At 38.0% G+C, this 16,174-nt stretch overlaps 1 protein-coding gene across 1 annotated transcript in view; it reads left to right on the top strand.

The window, feature by feature from the left end:
* Positions 1–16,174, top strand: part of LOC136257735 (kinase D-interacting substrate of 220 kDa B-like) — a 39,050-nt gene that overhangs the window by 5,773 nt on the left and 17,103 nt on the right. The window contains exon 2 of the mRNA XM_066051063.1: positions 7,225–7,326. Coding sequence (XP_065907135.1) covers positions 7,225–7,326 — 102 coding nt within the window. The remainder of the gene's footprint in view (positions 1–7,224; positions 7,327–16,174) is intronic.

The following is a 16,174-nucleotide window of genomic DNA, read 5'->3' as shown; positions in this document are numbered from 1 at the left end:
AGTTACATTGTAGAGAGTTCAGCTACAAAGAAACTACCATGTAGAGAGTTCAGCTGCAAACAAATTGCCCTGTAGAGAATTCAGCTACAAACAAATCACCCTGTAGAGAGTTCAGCTAGAAACAAGTCATCCGGTAGAGAGATCAGGTAGAAGGATCACCTTACAGAGAGGTCAGCTACAAAGAAATCACCCTGCTTCATCTTTTCTTCTTCCTGTAGTAAAGAAATAAAATTATAGGTTAAAAAGCCCTAAAGCCGGCCATAGGCCGGCTTTGGGGTATACAAATACAAAAAGAAGTGAAATCTAATCCAAAACAAGCGGCACAAAATTCACCTGAATTATCGTTATTAAAATTTTTACCATTAACCTACCATCACAGCCATTTCTTGGCCGCCACCTTGGATTTCACATCTTTTTTCACCATAGCCTTTCTCAGGGCCGCACTCTTTTTTTACAGCTTGGCTGTTTTGGATTAGATGTTTATTTACAGTAACACTAATTAAACTAACTGATGCTTTCGAGCATAACTCAATAATGCATAAGTCTGCAGACTTACTGTTTTGACATGGATCGTTTTGTCACAATACATGCCTTTTGCCAACTGCAGTACATGTAATACACACATCACTGACTTACCTTAGTCCTCCTTTGTGTTCCAGTTCTTAACAGTGGCAACTGAAGGTATCAAGTAATGATAGTGCACTATGGCTTCCCTGTGGCTGTGGTGGTAGTCATACTTATTGTCCCTTATTATCTGTAATGATTGCTGAGAAACTTTTTGTTGTGTTCCTCTTTTGTATTGCTGTGTAACAGGCAGAACATAACTGAAGACGAAGCAAAATTAGCATTGCATTTTGCAGTAATTGATTACCAAGGCACATGCTCAGATGCAAAATTAATTTTATGGCTTACCTTTCTTATTCATAGGTTATTAGTCATAGCTACATAATAGTAGAAGGAAAATATAGAAATTTTAAGTTGGATTAGGTATCAAAAAACTAAGTAATAAAACAAGAGCAGTGTGCAAAGTAACGTCGGACACCAGACAATTCGTGACCGGATCTACGAAAAAGGGGCATAATCACACAAGCCTAAATTTACAGCATAAAGCATTGAATACATTGGGTAAAATACTTGCATATTTCCGCAAATTTTTTTAACCCCAATTGTTTTAGTGAAGGAAGGGACTAACAATAAAAACCTGGATATCATCTTATTCGCCTGCTCAAGAGGAGTTGGAAAATCTTTGTTTTGTTGCAGTAGACCCAACGACACGTAAGTTATGAGTGTTTGTTTACGTCATGTTGAAGCGATCGTACGTGATCAACTTTTCTTCATGAATTTCGCCTTTGTATGCAGTGAAGAAGGGTGAGAAAAGGAAAAACGTACCCAGTAATTTATTCCCTTGTTCATGACGAACACGATGGTGAAAAGTTTAGCTCTGTACCTCGATCCGTTGGTAAGTTACAACCGTTTTTGTAAGCCCCTGTAATTTATTTTCCCTATACTTGCTGTACAAATCAATTTTTCTGTTTTTGCTACTTTGTAGGGCTGTAACTCCCCGAGTGTTTGGCATAAGAAGCTGAAATTTTGCCAGTGGGTACACTTGGCTACATAGATTATAAACATTCAATAAACAGGAATTCGGAAAAAATGCGATTAACTCCTGTTTTTGCAGATCCGGTCACATTTCCAGACCATAATTGAATTTGTTCAGGAATACTATCCTTTCAAAGTTTACGGTGTTAGCTAGGAGGAGGCCAGACATGATGGTATTGACATGTAATTAAGTTATGTGTTTTTAGTTTGTACTGACCACATGCCCAAGTTAACCTCTGAGGTTAACAGTTTACTATGTTGTGCCAGCCTACTCGTATCAGTCACCTGTACTGCAGTAGTAAAATGTGTTTATAACTTATACTTGTGGTATTCATGATCACCTGCACAACCAGTTTTTAAGCTAGAATGAACAAATCATCAGTGCATCTGTTCATATTAGGGATAGAGCCACTATATATTCTAAGCCATGACAGCGTAAGCAAAGTTTGACCATATAGCTATATCATTCCAAGGCAAGTAGAAGGCCTTGACTGAAGTCCTTATAACTCCTTTCTTACAAAGGCCCAATTGGATCTATAGAAACCCTTTCATGTGGCCAGTAGCTACCCTTTGAAATGCTGTACTATCAGTATCAGTGAGTGGTTGATAAGTAATCAGCTCTACAGTACATTGGTGGCCCCAATGTTTGAAACAAACATCCCAAGTGTTAGAAACACAGGAAAGGAGAAACAATAAAAGTTAAAATGCCCGGTAAAATTGCTTGATGTCCACTCAAGTTTTGCAATGCCCTGACAGTATGACAGGACATGTCTGAAAAGTTATTTCACACACTGAAGAGAGGTCGCCTATATACCTGCAAATGTGTACTAATGTTCATTTAATCACTAATTCAGTCGGACTGAAGTATAGGGATTAGATTTACATTAGTACATATATCTGAAGGTGTAGACAACCTCTCTTATGTCACCATTCCCTTATTTCACTACTTTTTATTAAGTGATCACTAATCTAACTTAATATTTCAACTTTTCCTTCTGCTTGTATATAGTACATATGTACTAATGAGCTACATCTGATGAAAATCGCAGTAGTGGTAGACGAAGACTTAATTATTGGAATTTTGCTTAATAGCATAATAAATTCTAACAAGGCCAGAAGTAGGTCACACATTCTTACAGTACTTCCATTACAAATGAACAAGTTTGTGTTTGTTTTGATTTGTCCCATTTGCATTGTCATAATTTGTTTACTACCACTTACCTTCATCTTCTAATAGTTCCATGTTGACATGCTCAGTTGCTGTTTATCCATTGCCGTGGCATACCATGCAGAGCTGTTGCAAGGTGTAAATAAAGTATGATTGCTATAGAGCATGTAACTATTTGTACATCTGCAAACATAAGTTTTGCTTATTTCATTATTCCGCAATTCCGTTATTCCATATTCCATGTTTTACTAACTCCCCCACAGATATACGACTATTGGAAATGGTGTCACACACCAGTGTGGTTTCCATATTTGCATGGCATACTAAGTGTTTTGGCCATTGATGGAGTTCTGGAGATTCTGCGAGAGACTCAGAGAATTAGAACCTGTGAACAAAGCTTGTCACCATCTTATGCTTTATTTAACTACCTGAGCATTAGATTAAGGCTTGAAAGACAAACTCCCACACCATTCCCTGACTACATCATACACTCCCCCAGCACACATGCATATACTCAATGGGGTTGTACCACCACAGCGGTTGGCTACTGATAATGACTTTGTAACCATACACAGAAGCAAAAACACATCACCATACACTACATTACTATCATAATTGACAATTTCCATGAATGCTTGGGTGGCAGAGTGGGGGCTAGCATAATATTAATAAACTTAACAAAATAATTCAGAACTGCTCAGCCCAAGCAGCCCTAGGAAAACCTGATGGCATTTTTTAATGACCATCAGGGAAAAACTGAAAATAGCTCCACTTTGCCATGTATGCAAATTGTGACAATGGGTAATGTGATAGTGAATTATGTAAAGTCCAAATTGCTAATCTGCTTCATCGCCATCTGTCTCATCTAGAACACAGCTAAGGAAAGTAGGGAGGGGGATGGGAGCCAACCTGTACTAAAGATGTGGTGTAGAATGAATTAGTATATGTAATAGGACGGATGGCTGTGGTATTCGGGATTAATAGTGCGAGCATTGTAAACAAGAAGGAGTAAAATAGTGCGAGGCGAAGCCGAGCACTATTTCCTTCCTGTTTACAATGCGAGAACTATTAATCCCGAATACCACAGCCATCTGTCCTATTGCAAATTAATCCGACAACCATAGCAACTGTTACTAGGCAACAGAAATTCAAAAATAACCACTGTAAAAGACCAATCACACTTAGCAACCGTTGCCTGGCAACCGTTGCTATGGTCTCAAAATGAGTTTTGCCTTAGCAACGGTTACCTAGCAACCGTTGCTAAGCAACCATATTGTGTTATACCTTGGGGCATCTATCACTATGGTAACAATAGTTGTCAAGTCGGACATTTACTTCTAATAGAAACACACCACACTATTCTAGCCAATCAAATTAGTATTATAGATTTTTGTCAAGGGACCTTGACAAACAAGTGTAATACTAATTCTATTGGCTAGTCGCTTGACGTATATCAATATAATACATCAAGCTGCTATTGAGAGTATTATACAGTAACACATTCAGTTGTTGGATTAAAACACACTATACCTACCTTATACACCCCCTGCGTCACGTGAGGCGTGACGCAACACATTATGTATTCTTGTTGGAGCTTATTTTCTGTCTAATTCACTATGTTCAACCACCAGTAAATACATTAGTTTCACTACTGTACTGAGTTACAAGAACAGAAATGATACAATGACACTGAATAAAGTTGCAACAAAAGAAAGGTGTGACTTTGTTGAATTTTAATGACCAAAGAGGTTCTAAAAAGCCATGTATCATTGATACCAGAAGATGTGTACAGAGGCTAGAGGAACAGAACATACCTTGGTGTGGCACTACCATATAGAACAAGTTTTTTTGGTGGAAAAGGGCAGTCAATTAATTGCTTCCACCACAGCAGCTTGTATTGGACTGGACTACTGGACTCATTTTTTTTTCTTTTTAGGACACATTTGGGAAACTGGTCGTACCTATTGCTACAGTGAATGTAGATGAATGAACTACCTGTTCATCTTTGCAACTCTCTCTGTTGGCATGATCTCTATTGTAAGACTGCCACTGGTCTAATCATTCTGTTCTATTCGGTGAATGCTATCACTAGAGACCTGTGAGATGGCTTAAAGCCTGTTAATACAGGTATCATGAAGTACAAACCATACAGTACATGTGTGTGTAGTGTCATAGTAACCATGCATCCTAAATAGGGTTGGGCGATATTGAAAATTTCCTCCCACGGTTATTGCGGAGCTTATTATCACGATTATTGCAAATATCACGGTATTGAAATGAACTATAGCAAGTAGCTACACTCATAACTGTTTACACAGTATAATGCATGGGTGAACTTTGCTTACCAGCTAGCTAGGAGTTTGGAAAAACTTATAGAGCATGGAGTGCATATAAATTTTGAAAGAGATATAGCTAGTTTCTATCTATGTATATAGCTAGTAGATAATTTACTAAGGCTTACTGCCAGAATTGTTATCCCACAATCACAGAAGTTCTGTATCCAGTACACGTGCCTCGCCTTGCATGTGTTCTAATAATTAGTGTGTCATTTCGTGTAGTAGTGCATGGGTTAGGCTTGTTTGCTAGTACAAGGAGGCTTTAATACTAAAAATATACTAATTGACAAGTACAATATGGCATTGTTAATAGGTGTAAGTGTGTAGTTGCAGCTGTATTCCCACTATAATATTGCAATAACTGGTATGGCGGTTTTTCAAAAACAAGGCGGTATGGGTTATTGCCAGCTGTAATATCGCCTTGTTACCATCATACCGGTATATCGCCCAACCCTAATCCTAAATACATGTTACAATCATCAAGTCAGCTAAATTAAGTACTAATAGTTAACTGTCTTGCTATTCCATAGCTGAAACATAGCTGCAGCTGGTAATGTTGACAAGTCTGGCATGATCACACTTTTCTTGTGTGGGTTTCTTTATGTGTAGTTTATCTACATGAGACTAGCATACTTATGACCGGTTGCCCAAATATTTGGTAAAAAAGGGAAATACCTGAGTCCAGTAGTCCAGTCCACCAGTCCAGTCCACTAGTCCACTCCAGTGATTGTATACAACCATCACGTAGGGAGGTTTTGAGGTCATGGGGAAGGTACAAACACTGGACTGGACTACTGGACTGGTATTTTTTGATTCTTAATTTCATCGTTTTACATTCCAGGGTACATGGTTGGGTTTGTTGCTGTATTTGTGAAAAAGAAATGCCCACTTGGTACATTCTCCACCAAAGCATTCTATTGCAGACTACTTGTATATATACATAGCATACCCTGTTTCAAATTTGAATGTGTATTAACAGTAAATTTTAATGCTCATGTTTGAAGCAGTATTGAAGAGAGATAGCTACTACTAGATTTGCACGAAGACACAGTGTAAAAAATTTTAGAGGACTAAATGTTGAAATGATGCACATGTACTGACCCATAATTGAATCTTTCATGGATGCATATATTATAATCCATCAGTGGTTGCACTTGTATTGGGGCTTTTGTCTGATATGTATACCCTCAGACCTTGGGCTGTCAGGCATACATACCAGATAACGCCCTCATGCCAGTGTTACAACTATTACATGTATTATGTGTTGTACCACTACTGTGTTTATGTACACATTGGTTTAGTATCATCATACAGGTGCATAATTCTTATCTGTAAAATAGTATGATTTGGTAGAGAAAGCACCAAGGAGACATTTCAAGGAAATAACAATAGGGAAATCAGTTATAATTTATCACCAGTACCATAGCTAGTGCAATAATCTTGGGACATGTCACACTCACATTCAAGCAGTTAAGACTAAAAGTGTGTTGAAGAGAGTATAACAGCCAATGTGTCTAACAAAAGTATTGAAAAATACTACCAGAAACCAGCAATCATATACCAGTCCAGTAGTCCATGCCAGTAGTCTAGTCCAGTGTTCATACCTTCCTAAGATGATGAATTTTTTGGAGTCTACACTATGTTTATAGTAACATTTCAACATGTAACTGCTGTTTAGCTTAAAGATACATATACCACAAGTAAAAGTTACTAATAGTAAGTACAGGTTATTTGCTAACTGCAATACAGGTACAGTACCGCTCAAACATAACGTTGCACTTGCTCGCACCGCTCGATTGCAAGTGATCAAAAACTCACTAATTAAAGGGTGTGGCACCCATTACTTTTGTGAGTATTCATCCCATTTCTTATGGGATGAATACTCGCGAAGGAAACAGGTGCTGCGCTCTTTAATTAATGAGTTTTTTAATCACACTCAATCTAGCGGTGTGAGCGAGTGCAACGTTATGTTTGAGCAGTACCATAGGCTGGCACAACTTTTGTATAATTATGCTTTTTAATCTTCATAGTTTTATTCAAGTGCCTTTTTAGTACTCCATTATGTGTTTAGTTGTAATGGTCACTGTCCTCAATTAGTGTATGTGATTATTACTATTATAGAATTATGAGGAGTATCATGTGTTAGTGGCAGCTAGTCGTGGACACCTAGAGAAGCTAAAAACATTGAAGCAAAGAGGATACGATTTTAATGTTGTTGACTGGGTAAGTATTATACATATTATGTTAAATTGCACAATGATCTCACTTAAAATACACTCTTAAAATTAGTACACCAGTATCTGTACATGATGTAATGTTACATTGATATTGTTACAACAGACATTAGTGTATTTTGAAACTTGCAATGTACGGGACTCCTAAAACCTCCGGTAAGAGTTGATAGTAAAGACAATGTATAACGTACAACGTATTTTCAACAGCCTACAACTATTAATTTTATGGTGGCTGGGAACAGTTTCCATATGGTTTCTCCATGAAATTTGGAGGACCTAAAACAAGCAAGCTATCACCTGAAGCACCTTGTATTAACAGAATCTATTGTTCTCTATCCTTTACAGTGAACAGGAACTCTCTGGGATGCATGTAGCGTTAGTTACAAATTTAGTCCTTCATAGTGAACTCTTCTTCCTTCACTCTTGACACAATGATGCTAGATTTGCTATTTACCTCATTGTGCAGAGCTACTTTTCTTATTAGGTAACAAATTACTTTCATCCAAGTCACATAAGATTTAAAATGTTTTCATGTTTAAATTTGCCATTACCAGGCAGAGGTGAGTTTATATAAAATATCAGCTTCAGCACAATTGCATCATACGTATCTACTACTGCTTGTCCACCAAAAATTTGACCTGTATTGAAAAACTAGCAAGTAGTTTAATAATAGTGTGTTTATTCATTTGCACATGTCTATATTTGACAGGGTCTGGTGGTTAACCACAGCAATGATTACATTTAAGCCTCAGTGATAACTTACACAACCATGTTGAACTCTTATGAAAATTGTTCTGAGCCACCTTAAGGGCAAAATTACAGTATACTATTTTGTTGTTTTTGTTTCTTTGATAAGCTAGCACAATGCTTTATTTACTAAAGTTTTGTGTATCCTTGAAAATAATTTTCCAAAATGCTTGATAAATCTACAGTAAGTATTTGTCTGTTGACATAATGGTAACTAAAATGTCTTGATGATAAATTTATACTTATCATTTAACAATGCAAGTGAGTAGAAAGCAATCTCAGATTAGTCTTGTACGTACAGTAACTATAATTTTTAACAAAAAAATACAGTGAGCGACCTTTCATCATCGTTAACTTCTTTTGTTAATATACTGTGTGGTTAATACACTAGAAAGAATAACTGACTGTTATATTAGAGTGTATGACTGCTCTACTAGAGTATATTTGTCATAATGTGGCCATTTTGGTCTGGCAAGTGCTGGGTCTGTCGAACTTGATTTTACATCCCTATGTCAGCAAGTTATAACAATTGAATTGCAGTTTTACAACAGTGTCATCTATCAGTGTAGAAACTACGTCACCCTGGTCATGTTTTGTCTGGGTCATGTGGGTCTGACCTGCTTTATAAGTATGATTTGGATTGAAAATGAATTAATTAGTTTAGCAATGAGGAAGTATATTAATTAATGCCTAGTGTCAGTTTTTTTTGTGAGCTGTACCCTCGTACAAAAATTTTGTGTCATTGTCTATAGGAATGTGTGGAGCCATGCCCATTTATTAGTGTAGTACAGTCTGTAGGTAAATCTATGTCATTGCTGTCTGCAGGCTTATGTGGAGCCACATCCAGTAACCAATTATTTTTATGTACAAATCAATGTGATTATACACACAGTTATTGTATGAGTTGTAGTGTAGACTTGCAGCAAGATAGCTTTTTTGTGAGACACACCCACTTATCAAGAATGTGTCATATTGTCTGTAGGCATGGAGCCACATTAACTTATCACTAAGATGTATAGAAGTTTGTATGGATGACAGAATACCTATTTATAGTACAGGGTAGCAAAAATGTTTTGCTATCAGTAAATGTACATAGCTATGTCTTTTGAACCCCACCTACTGACTGATTGTTTAAAACTTGTACCTGTTTAGTTCTTGTATAGCTACCCATTCACTTAACTTACTGTAGTACTGTATAGTGGGTTATTGTAGCATCTGAAATTTCCTGCGAAATTTAAGGCAGAAAATTTAGTGATTGAATGGCAACGCTAAAATTTAAATATCACTTTTGATTAAACTACGCACAAAAATCTGATGTGGTAATACTTGTAGCAAATGCAAAACAGTTTTGTTTCAACTACATAGTAGAGTGAAAACCGAGCAATTCATGCTGCATGGTATCATACGCATTACATTGCTTTGTCTGCTATCCTTCACATCCTGGGTCGTACTGTAGCCATTGTTAAACTATACACTCTAAATTGGCTTGGAGAAAGATTTACTAGAGAACAGGACCCTTGCTAACAGGCCTGCAGGTTAAATAGCAATTACTTTTAGTTTGAGCTATTAGTTAGTGTGGGTCATGTGCACCTTTCAATATCTGCACTTCTTACTTCAACTTGCATAACCATTCACAGCTGCATCCCTGGCTTTAGCTGGGCAAACGTATCTTTCCAGAGTGTTTAGTGATGAAGCTGTGACCTTAGACTAAATCACGCGACAACATTATTATCATGGTGCTAAAATTCTCATGAAGTAAATTTTAGTGAATGACCCCAAACGCTAAAATTAATTCCTTGCTACAAAAACCTGCTATACTGTCTGTTAGTGGAGCACCCAAAATGTAGCTCTTGGTACATGCCTCAGTTTTAATTAATCTAGGTCAAATGTGTGTCTGACTCAGGTTGTTATCCAGGTCAGCAATTGTGACCCAGTTTCACTGCTGTCAGTTACATATATACATAGTCTCATTGTCCTTAAAATTGTAATTTTCTTGTTGTTTATAATTACACTATCACCACTGAACATTTAAAGGCTTCAGTCTATTGCTTCTAAACTGCCCATCAAACTATCATGAACCATGATAGTGGGTTCATAATAAGGTTCACTCATGTTTTTTTCAAAAACTCTAATAGAACGTACACCTAAAAACCATCCTGGAAAGTATCCTCCAACTCAAAACCATCCTCTGGTGTTTATTTGCAATGAGTATTGGTCCACTAGTAAGTATCAAGTGAAAAGGAAACAGTATGTGTATTTGGGGCAAAACTGAAATTTGTCGTTTTGTTCATATTATTATTATTCTTATTCTGTTTCACTCATGTACAGCAAGAGTTATCCACTTTTTCATGCTAAAAGCTATATAGCCATGCTTATAGAGTCCTTCCGTGTGTCCCTGACCTATTAATATGCCCGTATTCCACAGATTGCCAACCACCCTATACCTTGAAATTTTCTAAGTTCTCTCACCGTTCACTATTGGCAGCAGTTCAGTATGCTAAAGAAACTGTATAACAATAAATTTACAGGATTCTATTGTGTGAAATCCTTTGTGCTTTGTTGTAGCATTAGTCAAGGCTGAAAGCTGTAACAGCACTTCTTACACTTAGAAGATCGCACATAGTATCCATGCATGATGAATATAGTATACTTCTTCCTGTAAGTGCACGATCACGATTTGCTAGAGCCACCATGAGCACTTCAGAGACATAACGAAGTGATAGCAGTAATATCAGAGATTATTCATTGCTATGAATTTAGTTTCTATAAACCATATTTCCTTTCCAAGCAAAGCCTAAAGTTGGGTGGAGTACAAGTTTAATTGAAGGTTAAACAGTGTTAACTGTTAAACAGTGTTAACTTGAAGGTAGCCATAGCAACATTAGTCTACGGGACTGGTTAAACACTATGCAGGCAAGGTGTCAGTAAACAACTAACAATAGGGTTTAGTTATTGTGGTATGTATTAGAAGGTATCAACAACAGGTTTGCGGTGGTACCATATGTAGCAGCCTTGTTCTAGATCTTTCTATGCTATAGCAGGGTAGCAGTGGCAGCTAAGGAGCAGCAGTATCACTAATTGTTTGCAGTGCTGGAAAAGTTTTATTGAGTTGATATTAATACAGGAACTTATCAAGTATGGGAGCAGCAAAGTATTACTACAACATTATCATCAACCTCCACTGAGCTACAACTAGACCATTCACCCCAGGTTGACATCATGTAGATAATGTGGCTTATTTCTGAGTCACAACTACAGCAGTTTGTTCGGCTCCACAGTTGACAGTCATGTGTGTACACCAACACAGGTAATTAGGGTACTATTAAGTTCTTATAGTTAGTTACAATGCTTAGCATGCCGCAGCCATATGCTTGTTGTCTTGCATAAGCCAAGGGATCCAGCATAGGGGAACCAGCAGACTAGTAATGCACCTGGACACAGCATGCATTTCATGGAAGATAGCATAAGAAATACATTCTGTAGAGGGGTATGGCACTGGCTGAGATAGCACCTCACTTCCTGTTTAAGGCAATAATGTGGTAAACAGGATGGTTACTATTGTACTGTGATGTGATAATTAAATTTCTGGAAGTAGGTATACTTGACTTAGGACTTTGAAGTGAGATCAGTTAAGCGGCATCCCCTCTGCTATCCCTTGATGCTAGAGAAATGTACCTACCAATTAATTTGCTGTATGGTAGGGATGTACTTAGCGATTAATTTGTTGTATGGTACCAAGAGTCCATATTATGGACTCTTGATGGTACCTAGAGGGATACTGTAGGTAGAGGTGGTACTATACCTTCCTGGTGATCAGGGGTAAACCTAGACTCATTGTAAACACATAATTGTAGATCTTATATTTGTTTTAAGTTGCAGAACATCTGGTAGAGGTGTACCTACCAGCTTGCTGTATATTAGGGATGTACCTACTGGCTTGCTGTATGACAGGGATGTACATACTAGCTTGTAGGGGTGTACTCATAGTGTTACCTGGCAGTTAGGGGCTTGTATATAGCAAGCTATATCATTTATAATGCTAAGTTGTCTATAATATATACTGATGTTCTCGGTCAGCACATATAGGTGGTGCCACCAACCTGCTATTGGGGTTATCAACAATCACAGTTCAACTTCTGCTGCTGCAAGATTTAATTTTGTAAAATAGCAGACTCAACAAATCAGTAGTAGCCATTACAGGAATCCCCGTCTCAGTGGTTGCTATGTTCATTGACACTTGGCAAATCGGTGGGTACCTCAGGTCTCAAGGAATTATGCTTCAATTGTATGATTACCCAAGATGATGCCATACCCAATTGGTCCTGGCTGTTTGTTTGTTTCAAAAACCCATTAGCTATGTGGTGTTTATTAGCTACCAGATCAGATGAGTGGATCTTCAGGACTAGTAGGGTATGGCATTAGGGAGAGGCCTGGCTTTCCACCTCAGGGTGTGTAATTTATCAGGCCTCTTCCTGCTTATCTTGGTTGTCATATTCTCTCAGAAAGAAGGCCATTACGTATACCTGAATCACCTATGAGTTTGGGGCAGTAAACAGGGCTGCAGCCACTGATCCCTTTATGATGGGATGGATACCCTCACTCTGTTTGGAGCAGTGGATATAGGAGCAGTGGATATGGGAACTATCAGATCATGGATATCTCAGTTGCTAATTATATCCCAGACCAGGTTGAAACCGGGTTGGGTCATCCGGGTCAACCGGGTCACATTTTCTCCGGGTCATCTGGGTCCGACCCGGTTTACAAATTATCTGGGTCTGACCCGGATTGGATCACGTGAGAAACGAAATTGTTCATTTGGCGATGTGGAAACTTATAAACGCAATCGCGTAGCTCTTTCGTGAGCCACGCCCACTTATCTCATTACCAACATACGCTCAGCCATGCCCATTTATTAGTAAGTGTAGTATGTAGCATGAAACTGAGGGTATCTATGGTGAGGGGTAGCTACTGTCAGTAGGTGATGACTTTTTATTTCTTTTTTGGGTCGCTAGGCTGAAGTGGCAATATTTACTCAACACGAATCAAATGCTCAAAACATAGTCTCGTTCACTCGCTTGAGACTAGCCGAAACATAGCTCTTATCGCACTCCTCGGCTTTAATTAATCCGGGTCAGTGGGTCATCCGGGTCAGCAGTAGTGACCCGGTTTCAACGCTGTCCCAGACAGTAGTCATAAAGGTTATTTGGATGTACAAGAGTCATCTACCACAAATATCGACTGCAACATATCAAAGCAAAGTGATTGACTATATAGCAAGATGTGTGGCACTATAAAGAAGGTAGAAGTGTTTTGTGGGTGCAATGCCAAAGGGTTGTCTCCTTGAGGCTAATACCTAAGCAAAGTAAACCAGAAAAATGGCATCTGATTGCTGATCTCCTTGTGCTCGAGTATAATAACAGGGCTCTCGATAATATATATATATATATATATATTTGTGTGTACTGTCAAACTGTCAGTACAACATGGATTTGGTTTGGACAAAGCACATAAAATGTACTAGTACCAGTTCTGATTTTTTCAGTGCGCAAACAAAAAGTGGTGTAACAGTGTCATAATATGATGTATATTCTGTTTGTAGTCCAAGCAGGAAAGCAGGTGCTTTAAGCTAAGCTTCAACATGTTTAATAACTGCCAAGTACAAGTACGTATGCTGGTGCACAAACCTCAAAAGTTGGTGTGAGATAAAGCTTGTGGCCTATTGCCTTCGTAAGACTGTTCTCCAGCAATAAAGTAACAGAAATTGTCTGATTTGTGGAATGCTATTTCGAGCAGTAAAAATGGTAAATATACACTGCAACATATCGAAGCGATTGGCTATCTAGCAAGACTTGTGGTACTATTAAGAAGGTAAAAGTGTTTTGTGGGTGCAATGTCAAAGGGTTGTCTTCTTGAGACTAATGCCTAGCAAAGTAAACCAGAAAAACAGTAACTGATTGCTGATCTCCTTGTGGGGGAGTATAATAACAGGGCTCCTGATAATTATTTATTTATTTTTGAGCATATTGTCAAACTGTCAGAGCAACACGGATTTTGTCTGGACAAAGCACTAAAATGTACTGATGTACTAGTACCAGTTCAGAGTTTTTCAGTGCACAAATCCAAGTAGTATAACCAATGTCATAACATAATGTATGTACTGTTTGTAGTAGTCCAAACAGGAAAACAGGTTTCAACATGTTTCATAACTGACAATTATTATTATTTATTATTATTAACACTTTACAGTGACCAGCACTGAAGGTCTACAGCAACATGTGCTGCAGCCTTAGGATTACCTAACCTAATTTCAAGGACTTAGACTTAATGACAAGTACAAGTAGGCTGGTGTACAACCTCAAAAGTTGGCTTGATATGCCACATTAAATATTACTGCCTTTGTAAAGCTGTTCTCCAGCAATAAAATAACAGAAATTGTCTGATTGTGGAACATTAAGTGAAAATGGTAGAAACATAGCTGTCTTACACACAGTGAAAAAAATGACATGGCTATTGTAGTAGCTCCTGGATTATCTTTAAGTAAAAGCGAAGTACACAGGATAATCCCAGCTGTGCAGCTCAGCATTTGCTGGGTATCAAATCAATCTATATGAACAAGGTTGGCTACTCTTATAATGTCTGGGCTAGTGTTCGGATTTTAAGCAAAAGGACTGGACACCATTGATGATTTTGTACTGCAGCTGGTGGCAAGGGACCACACAAGGCACGACCAGAACTACTGCATGTCCACAATCTACAACCTCATGATCCTGCTAGACCAATCACAGTTAAATTAATTGGGGTCCATTACCTGCCTGGGGCATTTCTAGGAATGAAGATACGTAGATGTGGAGTGACTACAGCTACAACAACCACATAAGCAGTATTGGGAAAGTTACTTTATCAATGTAATATATTACATATTACTCTTTACTTTTGGGCAATGTAATAAGTTACAGTTACATATTACTCCAAAAGAAAAGTAACTTAATATATTACATTAAGTTACTTTTGCTCTGACCATACACCTTTCCTTTACACCTTGCATGTTAGTTACTGAGGGGTAAGTGGAATTATAGGAAAGCGGGAATGGGAACGGAAAACGGACACGGAAAGCGGAAACGACCAGCGGAAAATTGCTAATGGAGCAGATTACACACATAAGTCATATAGCAACACACAAGTCTACTTACATCATGGGTAAAATCACCTCGCCAAATGCGCTTTCGAAATAACGTACGCATGCCATTCAGGGGCGTAGCCAGGATTTTTTGAAGGGGGGTTCCAGACCAGCATTGAGTTACCAGAAGCAGGGGTCTGGGGGCGCAGCCCCCAGCCGCTGAGAGACTTTCAATATTTTAATGAATCAAAACTCAGCAAATTGCTATATTTTACGCAAAAGTACATTAATTGTGATGCATATAAGTGCCCCACGATGAAGGTAGTACTAGATAAAGCCACCTAGTGGAAACAGACAGCATAACACATAGAGACACATACTAGTAATCTGTAAGTGATAGTTATCTCACTGTGGTATAAGAGCCATGAATCCACTGATACAAATGGAATGACTTACAATCAAAACAATATAACTATACAAATATGCATAGCATGAATTCATTTTGCATAACACAAGTGATAAACTACTGGAGCTCTATATCTTTAAACACTGCACACCAAAGCTATAGCAGTATAAGGTCATGCTAAGTTTTGCATTTAATGTTAGAATATCTGAAAAACTTCATATGGACATGGATATATTTGCATGCATGTTCTATTAGAGTATACCTGACTGCTCTATTAGAATATAAACCTGACTGCTCTATTAGAGTATATACCTGACTGCTCTATTAGAGTATATACCTGACTGCTCTATTAGAGTATATCGATCTTTTTAACAAGTTTTGAAGAAGCCTAAGGCTCATGTTACCTCTGTAAATCCTTCCTTGAGAGATGAATGCAAGCTTTATCAATTGTTGTGCTGTGCCATTACACTATATTACCCACTCATTTTGTCCTGCCACACTAAATGGTGTGTTAGGATCCTGCTTGCAGAAGTCAAAATTTTACAGGGGGGTTCCTGAACCCCCCGG

The sequence above is a fragment of the Dysidea avara genome, chromosome 1 (assembly GCF_963678975.1).
Source record: "Dysidea avara chromosome 1, odDysAvar1.4, whole genome shotgun sequence".
NCBI classification, from domain to species: Eukaryota; Metazoa; Porifera; class Demospongiae; order Dictyoceratida; family Dysideidae; genus Dysidea; species Dysidea avara.
This window is presented reverse-complemented; position numbering and strand designations above follow the sequence as displayed.